A 15,848-nucleotide genomic window follows, 5' to 3' on the forward strand; every position below is an offset into this window, starting at 1 on the left:
TAATGGTTTTCTTTGAGACTGTGGTCCCAGCTCTCTTCAGGTCATTGACCAGGTCCTGCCGTGTAGTTCTGGGCTGATCCCTCAACTTCCTCATGATCATTGATGCCCCACGAGGTGAGATCTTGCATGGAGCCCCAGACCGAGGGTGATTGGCCGTCATCTTGAACTTACACAGCTCTCTGGTCTTGGCCATTGTGGAGAGGTTGGAGTCTGTTTGATTGAGTGTGTGGACAGGTGTCTTTTATACAGGTAACGAGTTCAAACAGGTGCAGTTAATACAGGTAATGAGTGGAGAACAGGAGGGCTTCTTAAAGAAAAACTAACAGGTCTGTGAGAGCCGGAATTCTTACTGGTTGGTAGGTGATCAAATACTTATGTCATGCAATAAAATGCAAATTAATTACTTAAAAATCATACAATGTGATTTTCTGGATTTTTGTTTTAGATTCCGTCTCTCACAGTTGAAGTGTACCTATGATAAAAATTACAGACCTCTACATGCTTTGTAAGTAGGAAACCCTGCAAAATCAGTGTATCAAATACTTGTTCTCCCCACTGTATTTACAGTATATCTGTGCTTTGCAGTGTTCATGGATGGTAGTCTGGTTACAGTCAGTTTCACATACACACACAGGCTGTCTATTTAAACAAATTCAGCATAATTTCGCCTGTAATACATAATATTCAAGTAGTGAAAAGCACTAAAATCCTCATGATACAGTAAAAGTCTCACTTCTGTGAAGCATTGCACATTTTCCCTTAAACATTTTAAATAACAGATACTCAGCAGAAGAATAGGTTAATTGTAACTTTGGTATGTCTTCTGTTAGACGTGAAAGTCATTGACCTCAGTAGCAAGTTGCCGCTGTGTGATGTTATCCATAAATATTAGTTCAATAAAAGCTAAGGATTGTTTCTAAGAGCAAAGTCTTGGTTCGTCACGTTCACACCCACAGTACTGCTGCACATCTGGAGAGCTGAACAGGGGTACATCCTGAGGGCCCTCTACTCTGAGAAGGGACACGAGGACTTCAGTTTTCCCGGGGGAGAAAAGAGAGCTTGCTGTGACCACGGTAACCATAGCAGCATACCCAGGGTAGGAGTAGGGTGAAGGGCTGGAGCAGCGTAGTGGACAGGGGCTGAGGATGGAGGCTGGGGCTAATAATGATAGGGTATAGGGCTGTGGCAGGGCAGTGAGCTGGGGTTGGGGCTAGGCTATAGGGCTGGTGTTGAGGCTGGGGCAGGGCAGTGAACTGGGGCTAAGGCTGGGGGCTCAGGTTGGGCTGGGACTGGGGCCTGGAACAGGTCCTGGAGTCAGGCACAGCATTCCTCCTGCGTGTCAGAGACTGGAGCCAGACACACTGGAGTCTGTGAGAAAGGTGGCTCGGTAGCCCTGGGGCCGGCGTATCATGTCCCTGATCTCCCCGTTGAGCTCCATCAGCTTGACGCAGATCTCAGAGAGGTCCTGCTTAGAGCCCACCAGTGCAAAGGTGCCCATCTGGCCCAGCGTCTGGTGTCTGAAGTAGATGTTCAGCAACGTCTGGGTCTCGTCCTCAGAGCTGCTGCCGAAAATGTCACTGGGCCACATCCTCCTGCAGACAAAATAAGCAGTTACCATCATGAACCTGAATTATATGTAACTCTCAACTTCATAATTTGGTAACACTTTATAATAACTTTCTTAAAAGCGTAATAAATTATTTACATAAATAACAAATAACAAGTTAGTATTATTTATAAGCATGATAGGAATTACAATTCCGGCAGGAATGTAGCTCAGTTGGTAGAGCATGGCGTTTGCAATGCCAGGGTTGTGGGTTCGATTCCCACGGGGGGCCAGTATGAAAAATAAAAAAATAATGTATGCACTCACTAACTGTAAGTCGCTCTGGATAAGAGCGTCTGCTAAATTACTAAAATTTAAATGTAATGTGTCACAACTACAGTCTGGCTGTGTCACAACTACAGTCTGGCTGTGTCACAACTACAGTCTGGCTGTGTCACAACTACAGTCTGGCTGTGTCACAACTACAGTCTGGCTGTGTCACAACTACAGTCTGGCTGTGTCACAACTACAGTCTGGCTGTGTCACAACTACAGTCTGGCTGTGTCAAAACTACAGTCTGGCTGTGTCACAACTACAGTCTGGCTGTGTCAAAACTACAGTCTGGCTGTGTCAAAACTACAGTCTGGCTGTGTCACAACTACAGTCTGGCTGTGTCACAACTACATTCTGGCTGTGTCACAACTACAGTCTGGCTGTGTCACAACTACAGTCTGGCTGTGTCAAAACTACAGTCTGGCTGTGTCAAAACTACAGTCTGGCTGTGTCACAACTACAGTCTGGCTGTGTCACAACTACAGTCTGGCTGTGTCACAACTACAGTCTGGCTGTGTCACAACTACAGTCTGGCTGTGTCACAACTACAGTCTGGCTGTGTCAAAACTACAGTCTGGCTGTGTCACAACTACAGTCTGGCTGTGTCACAACTACAGTCTGGCTGTGTCACAACTACATTCTGGCTGTGTCACAACTACAGTCTGGCTGTGTCACAACTACAGTCTGGCTGTGTCAAAACTACAGTCTGGCTGTGTCACAACTACAGCATATAAATACTTAGGGATTTGGATTGATATGGAATTGACGTTTAGAAAACATAGATGAGCTGGTTAAGAAGCTAAGATTTAAAGTTGGCTTTTTCTACAGAAACAGATTGTGGATTTCTCTAAGCAGTAGGAAGCATATTATTGAGTCAACCTTTTTATCTGTTCTTGATTATGGTGATATTATTTATCAAAGTGCAGCTGTTACTACTCTTAAACCTTTGGAAGCCATCTACCATAGCGCCCTTTGTTTTGTTACAGGTGACAGTTTTGATACTCATCACTGTATCCTGTATCAAAAGGTTGGCTGGACTTCGCTAAAGACCTGTAGATCTCTACATTACTCCCTTTTTGTTTACAAGGCCCTACTTCATAAACTTCCGTCTTATCTAACTTTGCTATTGAAGTATAGACACCTGCGTTGCCTAACCCGTTCACAGGTTTGAAGTTCCTAGGGTCTCCACCGAGCTAGGTAAATCTGCTTTTAGTTTTAATGCACCGTATTGCTGGAACAAAATTCAAAATACATTTAATCTTGATGTTCTGGTGCCATTCGGGAAATGTATAGTATTGATTGGGGACTTATTTGTGGAGGAATGTAACTGTTTTTCTGGGTGATTTGTAAAGTTATATTTGTGCTTCCCATGACTGTGAGTTTTTGTATTTTAATGTGTATATATACAGTGCCTTCGGAAAGTATTCAGACCCCTTGACTTTTTCCACATTTTGTTAAGTTACAGCCTTATTCTAAAATGGATTAAATATTTTTCTTCTTCTCTGCAATCTACACACAATTCCACATAATGACAAAGCGAAAACAGGTTTTTATAAATTTTAGCAAATGTATTAAAAATACAAAATAGAAATACATTATTTACATAAGTATTCAGACCCTTTGCTATGAGACGCGAAATTGAGCTCAGGTGCATCCTGTTTCCATTGATCATCCTTGAGATGTTTTTACAACTTGATTGGAGTCCACCTGTGGTAAATTCAATTGATTGGACATGATTTGGAAAGGCACACACCTGTCTATATAAGGTCCCACAGTGCATGTCAGAGCAAAAACTAAGCCATGAGGTCGAAGGAATTGTCCGTAGAGCTCCGAGACAGGATTGTGTTGAGGCACAGATCTGGTGAAGGGTACCAAAACATTTCTGCAACATTGAAGGTCCCCAAGAACACAGCGGCCTCCATCATTCTTAAATGAAAGAAATTTGAAGCAACCAAGACTCTTCCTAGAGCTGGCCGCCCGGCCAAACTGAGCAAACCAAGAACCCGATGGTCACTCTGACAGAGCTCCAGAGCTCCTCTGTGGAGATGGGAGAACCTTCCAGAAGGACAACCATCTCTGCAGCACTCCACCAATCAGCCTTTATGGTAGAGTGGCCAGAGGGAAGCCACTCCTCAGTAAAAGGCACATGACAGCCCGCTTGGAGTTTGGCAAAAGGCACCTTAAGGACTCTCAGACCATGAGAAACAAGATTGTCTGGTCTGATGAAACCAAGATTAAACTCTTTGGCCTGAATGCCAAGCGTCACGTCTGGAGTAAACCTGGAACCATCCCTACGGTGAAGCATGGTGGTGGCAGCATCATGCTGTGGGGATGTTTTTCAGTGGCAGGGACTGGGAGACTAGTCAGGATCGAGGCAAAGATGAACGGAGCAAAGTACAGAAAGATCCTTGATGAAAACCTGCTCCAGAGCGCTCAGGACTTCAGACTGGGGCGAAGGTTCATCTTCCAACAGGTCAACGACCCTAAGCACAAAGCCAAGACAACGCAGGAGTGGCTTCGGGACAAGTCTCTGAATGTCCTTGAGTGGCCCAGCCAGAGCCCGGACTTGAACCCGATCTAACATCTCTGGAGAGACCTGAAAATAGCTGTGCAGCAAACGCTCCCCATCCAACCTGACAGAGGTTGAGAGGATCTGCAGAGAAGAATGGGAGAAACTCCCCAATAAATGTGTGCCAAGCTTGTAGTGTCATACGCAAGAAGACTCGAGGCTGTAATTGCTGCCAAAGGTGCTTCAACAAAGTACTGAGTAAAGGGTCTGAATACTTATATAAATGTGATATTTCCATTTTTTATTTGTAATAAATTTGATAACATTTCTAAAAACCAGTTTTTGCTTTATCATTATGGGGTATTGTCTTTAGATTGATGGGGAAAAAAACGATTTAATCAATTTTAGAATAAGGCTGTAACGTAACAAAATTTGGGAAAAGGGAAGAGGTCTGAATACTTTCCGAATGCACTGTATATATAAGCATTATTGTGGCTTTATTATGGCTTTTTTCATTTCCAATCAACAACGGTTGATCATTTTGATTTATTTAGTACGAACGAGGTTACAGCCCGGACAATCAGTTCAAGACGATCCAAACAACGGGAACACAACACTCAGATATAGTGCAATATACCATTTTCTCTTTGTCTTTACCTGCACTCGCGGATGTAGCAGATGGATGTGGTGAACTCGTGGTTCTTCAGGGCGTCCAAGACGGCTTGTACGGCCGCCTCAGACGAGAGGAAGGTGGGCTCAGAAGAGGAGGATGTCTCCTGGGCAGCCTGGAGGTCACTGGAAGTCACGGAGGCTGCTGCAGCCTGCAGACTGCCCTTCAGCTCGTTCAGCTCTCTGGACATATTCATCAGCTGAGGGAGAGAGAGAGGAAGTGTAGCGGAGGTGAGTCAGACTCACGCTCTCTGGATGAGGTAGCCCTGACTGTGACTTAAAATCAGTGTCACCTTCGGTTCAAGAGGTCATTTCCTCTTGGCCTAATGGTTAAGACATTGGTTTCCTGAGTGGGAGACCGAGGTTCAGATCCCACCAATGACAGGACCACACAGTCCATTCAATAAAAGTGTGGCTCACTTAGTCATCAGGGTCATGGGTTCAATTCCCACTGGGGCTAGCCATGTATGCAGACAATACTCCAAGTTGCTTTGGGTAAAAAAGTCTGTTAACTGGCATTTTAATATTATAATAATAAATGTAGTAGTAATACATGCTTTTTACACATCAGTAAACCCATGAGGTAGGGATAGATAATACATCTATTGCCTTTAAGGAAAAATCCACTCATTCCTTTAATTTACAGTGTTAAATAACACTAATATGTGAGAACAATATTTTTTGTGATGTTTAATTATGTTTAATTTTGGCGTTATAATAAGGTTGGTAGCAACATGGAAAATCTTTGGAAATTTGTTGCAGGTCAAGTAGACTACAAAATCCACAATGCAATGCTCTCTCTATGGGCTGGCTAGCTAGGTGGCTAGCAAACGTAGCTACACACAATAATACCAAAGACAATATCAGCATGTAAAGTAGCTAGTTAGCTGTACTATTAATTTAGGAGTCTACAATCTCACAATTTTCAACCTGCAGACTGATGTGCCTCACAGTGCGAACATTGACATTCGCAACGGCAGATATACTTTTGAGGAGATGGGAAACATACTGGGCGATTCTGGGACAAGGAGCACTCTCCTTAAAGGAGTGAATGGGAGTCTATTGGGCGCTAGCTCAAAAACCCAACTTTAGCACAGATTTTGTCAACAAGAAGTACAACATTACAAATCTTTTCCGAGATGTGAGATAATTAACCTCTACAGGATCAATATGCGATATGTGACTAGAATGGCGTTGTAAACAGCCAACTTTCTGGGACATAGACATGTCTTACATCATCAGAGCGCTTAAATGGATGTTAATCTAACTGCAGTGTCCAATTTACAGTAGCTAATACAGCGAAAAAATACCATGCTATTGTTTGAGGATAGTGTACAACAACAAAATACTTATCAAGGCAACTGGTTTGATACATTCACCACGGTAAATAATGTACTTACAAATGCATAATGTAGAAAAACGTTTAACCAACTAAAGTCTCCCACTCGCTACAAGATGGCGTATTGAATAGAAAGCGGTACAAACCACCTCAAGATAAAAACATAATATTCAAAATCAGTAAGTTAGAATAATATTAGCATTTCATATATTCGCAGTAAATAAAATTCAATCTGGATAATAACACAAAACAGGCTAGATAAAGGCTAGATAAATATATCGACAAATATTACAACAACACGCAACACCCAAACATGGCGGAAGATAAACGAGGAGTACCAATCCCCAAGAGAAAACGCGACTCGTCGACTGATACAGATGATATATGCTTTTCACCACTGGGACTGGTAAGTGTGGAAAGCGACCCGTTGAAGTCGATAAATGACAAATTGGGCATACTAGAATTGAATAGAAAGGACGTAAAAGAGTTGAAAGCGAGTCTTGAAATGATTGACGAAAAAGCTGCGATAATGGAAAAAGAAACCAAAAAATTTAAAGTGACAGTCACTAAGATGGAAACGGACGTTAGGGAACTTAAAAAGGAGAACAACCTTCTGAGAGAAGCCAAACTAGATCGATGAGAGAAAATCTAGTACTTACGGGTATTCAGGAAAAGGAGGGAGAAATAACCGAGAATATTATGAAGGACTTCCTGCATATGGCGCTTCAAATCCCACTCGAGGCTGTCGATAAAATCCAACTCGAACGTGTACACCGTTTCGGACAAAGAGGACAGAAATATGATCGCCCAATCGTTGCCAAATTTGCATTTTTTTAAGGATAAAGCAATGGTTAAAAGCCTAGGTAAAAGACTTGCTGGCACGAAAATAGGCATGAATGATCAGTTCCCGAGGGAGATTGCAGAAAGGTGCAAAGTTCTGTATCCAATCTTCAAGGAAAATAGATTAAAAGAGAAACGTGTTGCACTGGTGGTCGATAAACTATATATTGACAACCAAATGTTCAGAGACACAAAGACTACTCCATGGCTATTCTAAAAGTTGTAATAGAGGAGTTGAATAATGGAATACCCAATACTAGCAATGATAGGGATTGTAATATTAAAGAACATTTATAGTAACTATAGTATTAAAAAAAAATGATAAAATGATATAACAAGAACAGATAACAAGCAAAATAATACATCTTAACATACAACTAATTAGAACATGGCTTTTTTGCTGGGCAATTGTTGTTTTGGCGGGCGGTTGTTGTGGTTGGTCCTGTGTTCTCCCTGGCGTCCTTTCCCCCTTGTGGCAGGTGTGGGATGCGGGTGCGTTTGCACTTGGCCCATTTCCTCCGCAGTCAACCATGTGGTGTGCATTTTTGTGTTTGGAAGGGTGCAGCGTTAAGTGAGTGAGAGGGGAAATGGTTGCATATCACAGAGCCGACGGGTGTCTATGAGCAGGGGTAGTGAGAGAGAGCTTTCAATTTTGTGTAGATGAGGGATATACATTTTTAAATATAGTATACATCTAATCTAACTTTTTATTGTCCTATCATGATGGAAAGATCCCAAACCCTATATCCTGGACACCCACCTGAGCGACCCATACACCAAAGAGAAGTTCCCATCTGTTTTATGGACCTGCTGTGAGTATGCAGCCTAAACAGAGAAATAAATGCGGTCAGAGACCTACTTGAGCAGCACCGCCACCTCAGGATTCTGAGCCTGCCTGGCAGGGTTGGTCATACAAAGCCAGAGCCCCCTGATGGGAGAGCATTATATACAAGGAAATTCTCAAAGCTGCTAATGAGAACCTTGACGACCTTGTACCTAGCCGGTTGGGATTCCGGTGGGGTACCCCCACCCAGGTAGTGGCAGTGCTGTCAACACTGGCTGCAGTAACCCATGGGGAGGGGGTCATACTCTGACAATCAGAGAGGGGGGTATGGGATGGACCGTGGTAATTATTTGCTAGGATAATAATTGCTTGTCAATAAATTAAATCTAATACAATGGCAATCCGGGTTGTATGTTGAGATCCTGCACATGAACTGCCGACATTGTTACGCATATTAATTGATAATGATGGAAAATAAGATATGCAGGATATTTGAATAGATATATATTTTTAAATAGCTATATACATATATAGAGGTGACAGCATTGGAAATGCTTTTGGCGGTTAATCTGCTTCTGTTTTGTGGGTGGCACTGTGTCCTGTTGTCGATGGATGGGTCCTGGCCTCTCAGGGCCCTAGGGATCCGGAGGGACGTGGGTGGGATGCCGATCACTGGGATGACGGCTCAACTTGGGATGGGGAGGAGCTTTAGCGGGGGAATTAGTGGAGAACAATTTAAGGGTTACTTAGTAGCAATGCAAATATCACGGTACAGCTACAGTGGGGAGAACAAGTATTTGATACACTGCCGATTTTGCAGGTTTTCCTACTTACAAAACATGTAGAGGTCTGTAATTTTTATCATAGGTACACTTCAACTGTGAGAGACGGAATCTAAAACAAAAATCCAGAAAATCACATTGTATGATTTTTAAGTATTTGATTTTTAAGTAAGTCATTTGCATTTTATTGCATGACATAAGAATTTGATACATCAGAAAAGCAGAACTTAATATTTGGTACAGAAACCTTTGTTTGCAATTACAGAGATCATATGTTTCCTGTAGGTCTTGACCAGGTTTGCACACACTGCAGCAGGGATTTTGGCCCACTCCTCCATACAGACCTTCTCCAGATCCTTCAGGTTTCGGGGCTGTCAATGGGCAATACGGACTTTCAGCTCCCTCCAAAGATGTTCTATTGGGTTCAGGTCTGGAGACTGGCTAGGCCACTCCAGGACCTTAAGATGCTTCTTACGGAGCCACTCCTTAGTTGCGCTGGCTGTGTGTTTCGGGTCGTTGTCATGCTGGAAGACCCAGCCACGACCCAACTTCAATGCTCTTACTGAGGGAAGGAGGTTGTTGGCCAAGATCTCACGATACATGGCCCCATCCATCCTCCCCTCAATACAGTGCAGTCGTCCTGTCCCCATTGCAGAAAAGCATCCCCAAAGAATCAAGTTTCCACCTCCATGCTTCACGGTTGGGATGGTGTTCTTGGGGTTGTACTCATCCTTCTTCTTCCTCCAAACACGGCGAGTGGAGTTTAGACCAAAAAGCTCTATTTTTGTCTCATCAGACCACATGACCTTCTCCCATTCCTCCTCTGGATCAACCAGATGGTCATTGGCAAACTTCAGACGGGCCTGGACATGCGCTGGCTTGAGCAGGGGGACCTTGCGTGCGCTGCAGGATTTTAATCCATGACGGCGTAGTGTGTTACTAATGGTTTTCTTTGAGACTGTGGTCCCAGCTCTCTTCAGGTCATTGACCAGGTCCTGCCGTGTCGTTCTGGGCTGATCCTTCACCTTCCTCATGATCATTGATGCCCCATGAGGTGAGATCTTGCATGGAGCCCCAGACCGAGGGTGATTGACCGTCATCTTGAACTTCTTCCATTTTCTAATAATTGCGCCAACAGTTGTTGCCTTCTCACCAAGCTGCTTGCCTATTGTCCTGTAGCCCATCCCAGCCTTGTGCAAGTCTACAATTTTATCCCTGATGTCCTTACACAGCTCTCTGGTCTTGGCCATTGTGGAGAGGTTGGAGTCTGTTTGATTGAGTGCGTGGACAGGTGTCTTTTATACAGGTAACGAGTTCAAACAGGTGCAGTTAATACAGGTAATGAGTGGAGAACAGGAGGGCTTCTTAAAGAAAAACTAACAGGTCTGTGAGAGCCGGAATTCTTACTGGTTGGTAGGTGATCAAATACTTATGTCATGCAATAAAATGCAAATTAATTACTTAAAAATCATACAATGTGTTTTTCTGGATTTTTGTTGATTTTTGTCGTCTCTCACAGTTGAAGTGTACCTATGATAAAAATTACAGACCTCTACATGCTTTGTATGTAGGAAAACCTGCAAAATCGGCAGTGTATCAAATACTTGTTCTCCCCACTGTATATGGACACTCAATCATTACGGTATTTTGTATTGGTAAATTTACAAACATATATAATAATAAATAGACTTGAAACTTGTATCTCATTATGGTGTATGGTGAAATAAGTATAGCCAGTTATAATTGTAATGGCTTAGCTGATAATAACAAAATAAGAACTATATTTACATGGCTCAAAGAGAAGGAATATAATATCTATTGTTTACAGGAAACTCATTCAACAATTCTAGATGAAGTTGCGTGGAAAAAGGAATGGGGGGGAAATATACTTCTCCCATGGGCAAAGAAATTCAAAAGGGGTGATGATATTAATTAATAGTAATTTTGATCCGAATGTGCAAATTCTCCAAATAGATACGCAAGGTAGATGGATTATTTTAAATATGTTATTGGACCATAAACATATATGGCTCATTAACCTTTACGGACCAAATAATGATGATCCACACTTCTTTGACAATATATATAATAAATTATCAACCCTGCAAGCAATTCAAGACAATATTATTATGGTGGGGGATTATAATACTGTTTTAAATAGCTCAATGGACCGTAAAGGAAATCACACCACAAACAATCACCCACATGCTCTTAAGGAAATCGTGAATGTCATGGATACATTAGAACTAGTAGATATATGGAGGCTTAAATATCCTGATCTAGTGAGATATACATGGCGGAGACTCAATCAAGCTAGTCGTCATGACTTCTTTCTTATCTCATTCTCGTTGGCACCAAAATATAAAAAAGTGTTGATAGGGGACAGAATGCGGTCGGACCATCATATAATTGGCATATACATTACTCTTACTGAATTTCCACGTGGGCGAGGATATTGGAAATTTAATCAAAGGCTATTGGATGATAACTTATTTTTAACTAGGACAAAGGAATTTATAACTAACTTTTTCGAACATAACATAGGTACAGCAAATCCCCTTATTGTATGGGACACCTTTAAATGTGCCTTTAGAGGCCATGCAATTCAGTACTCATCTCGAAAACAAAAGCAATTTAGGTCAAAAGAGTTTATACTAACAAAGGAAATAGAAAGTCTAACAGAACAGATAGATGGCAATAAAAACTGTAACATAGAGGCTCAGAATAAATTAGAGGAAAAACAAAAAGAAATGGAGAAACTTATTCAAGAAAGATCAAGTGTAATATATTATAAAAATAAAGCAAACTGGATGGAATATGGGGAAAAATTCACCAAATTATTTTTTTGTCTTCAACATAGGAATGCTACCAAAAAGAATGTAATGAAACTGGTTACAATTGACGGAGTCACCCATGATTCACCAAATTATATTTTGAAGGAAGAAACAAAGTACTTTAAGCATATGTTTTCGTTTCAGTCGCCTCCATCTCCTCTAACTGAAGCTAATTGTAGAGATTTTTTTCTTCTATTGATAATGTAAAATTAACAGCCCTACAGAAAGACTCATGTGAAGGTTAAATTACAGAGGAGGAACTTCTGGATGCAATTAAAGACATTAAGTCCGGGAAAACTCCAGGGTTGGATGGCATACCAGTCGAGGTATACCAAACCTTTTTTGATATACTAAGAGGACCGTTATTAGCATGTTTTAACCACTCCTATGTAAATGGTAGATTATCTGACACTCAAGAAGAAGATCTCATTATTACTGAAACAGGATACAAGTGGAAAATATAAAGATCCAGTCCATTAAAAAAATTGGAGGCCCCTTACACTTCAGTGTTGTGATGCAAAAATTCTAGCAAAATGTATAGCACATAGAATTAAAAGGTATTGTCGGATATTATTCATTCTAATCAGACAGGTTTTTTACATGGAAGATACATTGGAGATAATATAAGGCAAGTATTAGAAACAATAGAACACTATGGAAAGTCTGGGAAACCAGGCCTGCTATTCATAGCAGACTTTGAAAAGGCATTTGATAAAGTACGACTGGGGTTTATATATAAATGCCTGGAGCATTTCAATTTTGGAGAATCTCTTATGAAATGGGTCAAAATAATGTATAGTAACCCTAGGTGTAAAATAGTAAATAATGGCTATTTCTCAGAAAGTTTTAAACTGTCAAGAGGAGTGAAACAAGGTTGTCCACTATCGGCATATCTATTTATTATGGCCATCGAGATGTTAGCTATTAAAATCAGATCCAACAATAATATCAGGGGATTAGAAATCCAGGGTTTAAAAACAAAGGTGTCATTGTACGCTGATGATTCATGTTTTCTTTTAAATCCACAACTAGAATCCCTCCACAGCCTCATAGAGGATCTAGATACATTTACTAACCTCTCTGGATTACAACCAAATTATGACAAATGTACTATATTGCGTATTGGATAACAAAAAAATACAATTTTTACATTACCATGTAGTTTACCAATAAAATGGTCTGAAGGTGATGTGGATATACTCAGAATACATATCCCAAAGGAAATAAATGATCTCACTTCAAAATTTTTTTATAGAAAGTTAGCAAAAATAGATAAGATCTTGCTATCATGGAAAGGTAAATACCTGTCAATTTGTGGAAAAATCACTCTGATGAACTCTTTAGTATTATCCCAGTTTACCTATTTGCTTATGGTCTTGCCTACGCCTAGCGAACAGTTTTCTAAATTATATGAGAAAAAAAAGATTCCATTTTATTTGGAACGGCAAGCCAGACAAAATTAAACGGGCTTATCTATAATAATTAATATGAATTCGGAGGACAGAAATTATTAAATATTAAAGCATTAGACCTATCACTAAAAGCTTCAGTCATACAAAAGTTATACTTAAATCCGAACTGGTTCTCTAGGAAATTAGTAAGATTGTCTCACCCAATGTTCAAGAATGGCCTTTTTCCCTTTATTGAGATTACAACCACTCACTTTCAGTTATTTGAAAAGGAAATAATCTCCCAAATATCACTATTTCTAAAACAAGCCATAGAAAGTTGGTTGCAATTTCAATTTAATCCTCCAGAAACGACAGAAAAAATAATGCAACAAATACGGACTTTCAGCTCCCTCCAAAGATTTTCTATTGGGTTCAGGTCTGGAGCCACTCCTTAGTTGCCCTGGCTGTGTGTTTCGGGTCGTTGTCATGCTGGAAGACCCAGCCATGACCCATCTTCAATGCTCTTACTGAGGGAAGGAGGTTGTTGGCCAAGATCTCACGATACATGGCCCCATCCATCCTCCCCTCAATCCGGTGCAGTCGTCCTGTCCCCTTTGCAGAAAAGCATTACCAAAGAATGATGTTTCCACCTCCATGCTTCACGGTTGGGATGGTGTTCTTGGGGTTGTACTCATCCTTCTTCTTCCTCCAAACACGGCAAGTGGAGTTTAGACCAAAAAGCTATATTTTTGTCTCATCAGACCACATGACCTTCTCCCATTCCTCCTCTGGATCATCCAGATGGTCATTGGCAAACTTCAGACAGGCCTGGACATGCGCTGGCTTGAGCAGGGGGACCTTGCGTGCGCTGCAGGATTTTAATCCATGACGGCGTAGTGTGTTACTAATGGTTTTCTTTGAGACTGTGGTCCCAGCTCTCTTCAGGTCATTGACCAGGTCCTGCCGTGTCGTTCTGGGCTGATCCTTCACCTTCCTCATGATCATTGATGCCCCATGAGGTGAGATCTTGCATGGAGCCCCAGACCGAGGGTGATTGACCGTCATCTTGAACTTCTAAAATGTTTGACCGGTAGTGAGTGTGTGTGTGTGTGTGTGTGTGTGTGTGTGTGTGTGTGTGTGTATATATACAGTTGAAGTCGTAAGTTTACATACACCTTAGCCAAATACATTTAAACTCAGTTTTTCACAATTCCTGACATTTAATCCTAATAAAATTCCCTGTCTTAGGTCAGTTAGGATCACCACTTTATTTTAGGAATGTGATATGTCAAAATAATAGTAGAGAGAGATTTATTTCAGCTTTTATTTATTTTATCACATTCCCAGAGGGTCAGAAGTTTACATACACTCAATTAGTATTTGGTAGCATTGCCTTTAAATTGTTTAACTTGGGTCAAACGTTTCGGGTAACCTTCCACAAGCTTCCCACAATAAGTTGGGTGAATTTTGGCCCATTCCTCCTGACAGAGCTGGTGTAACTGAGTCAGGTTTGTAGGCCTCCTTGCTCGCACACGCATTTTCAGTTCTGCCCACAAATGTTCTATAGGCTTGAGGTCAGGGCTTTGTGATGGCCACTCCAATACCTTGACTTTGTTGTCCTTAAGCCATTTGGAAGTATGCTTGGGGTCATTGTCCATTTGGAAGACCCATTTGCAGCCAAGCTTTAACTTCCTGACTGATGTCTTGAGATGTTGCTTCAATATATCCACATAATTGTCCTTTCTCATGATGCCATCTATTTTGTGAAGTGCACCAGTCCCTCCTGCAGCAAAGCACCCCCACAGCATGATGCTGCCACCCCCGTGCTTCACGGTTGGGATGGTGTTCTTCGGCTTGCAAATGCCCCCTTTTTCCTCCAAACATAACGATGGTCATTATGGCAAACAGTTCTATTTTTGTTTCATCAGAACAGAGGACATTTCTCCAAAAAGTACGATCTTTATCCCCATGTGCATTTGCAAACCGTAGTCTGGCTTTTTTATGGTGGTTTTGGAGCAGTGGCTTCTTCCTTGCTGAGCGGCCTTTCGGGTTATGTCGATATAGGACTCGATTTACTGTGGATATAGATACTTTTGTACCTGTTTCCTCCAGCATCTTCACAAGGTCCTTTGCTGTTGTTCTGGGATTGATTTGCACTTTTCGCACCAAAGTACGTTCATCTCTAGGAGACAGAACGTGTCTCCTTCCTGAGCGGTATGACGGCTGTGTGGTCCCATGGTGTTTATACTTGCGTACTATTGTTTGTACAGATGAACGTGGTACCTTCAGGCGTTTGGAAATTGCTCCCAAGGATGAACCAGACTTGTGGTCTACAATATTCTTTTTCTGAGGTCTTGGCTGGTTTCTTTTCATATTCCCATGATGTCAAGCAAAGAGGCACTGAATTTGAAGGTAGGCCTTGAAATACATCCACAGGTACACCTCCAATTGACTCAAATTATGTCAATTAGCCTATCAGAAGCTTCTAAAGCCATGACATCATTTTCTGGATTTTTCCAAACTGTTTAAAGGCACAGTCATTTTAGTGTATGTAAACTTCTGACCCACTGGAATTGTGATACAGTGAATTATAAGTGAAATAATCTGTAAACAATTGTTGGAAATATTACTTGTGTCATGCACAAAGTAGATGTCATAACTGACTTGCTAAAACTATAGTTTGTTAACAAGAAATGTGTTGAGTGGTTGAAAAACGAGTTTTAATGACTCCAACCAAAGTGTAATGTAAACTTCTGACTTCAACAGTATACATACATACATACAAATATACACACACTACAGTTCAAACGTTTGGGGTCAC

At 41.3% G+C, this 15,848-nt stretch overlaps 1 protein-coding gene across 1 annotated transcript in view; it reads right to left on the bottom strand.

Moving 5' to 3' along the window:
- Positions 1-497: 497 nt before the first annotated feature.
- Positions 498-15,848, bottom strand: part of LOC121567293 (protein furry homolog) — a 207,458-nt gene continuing 192,107 nt past the window's right edge. The window contains exons 63-64 of the mRNA XM_045218226.1: positions 5,046-5,257; positions 498-1,592 (exon numbers count right to left, since the gene is read on the bottom strand). Coding sequence (XP_045074161.1) covers positions 1,340-1,592; positions 5,046-5,257 — 465 coding nt within the window. The 3' untranslated portion in view covers positions 498-1,339. The remainder of the gene's footprint in view (positions 1,593-5,045; positions 5,258-15,848) is intronic.

This window comes from Coregonus clupeaformis, chromosome 6 (assembly GCF_020615455.1).
Source record: "Coregonus clupeaformis isolate EN_2021a chromosome 6, ASM2061545v1, whole genome shotgun sequence".
Taxonomy (NCBI): Eukaryota; Metazoa; Chordata; class Actinopteri; order Salmoniformes; family Salmonidae; genus Coregonus; species Coregonus clupeaformis.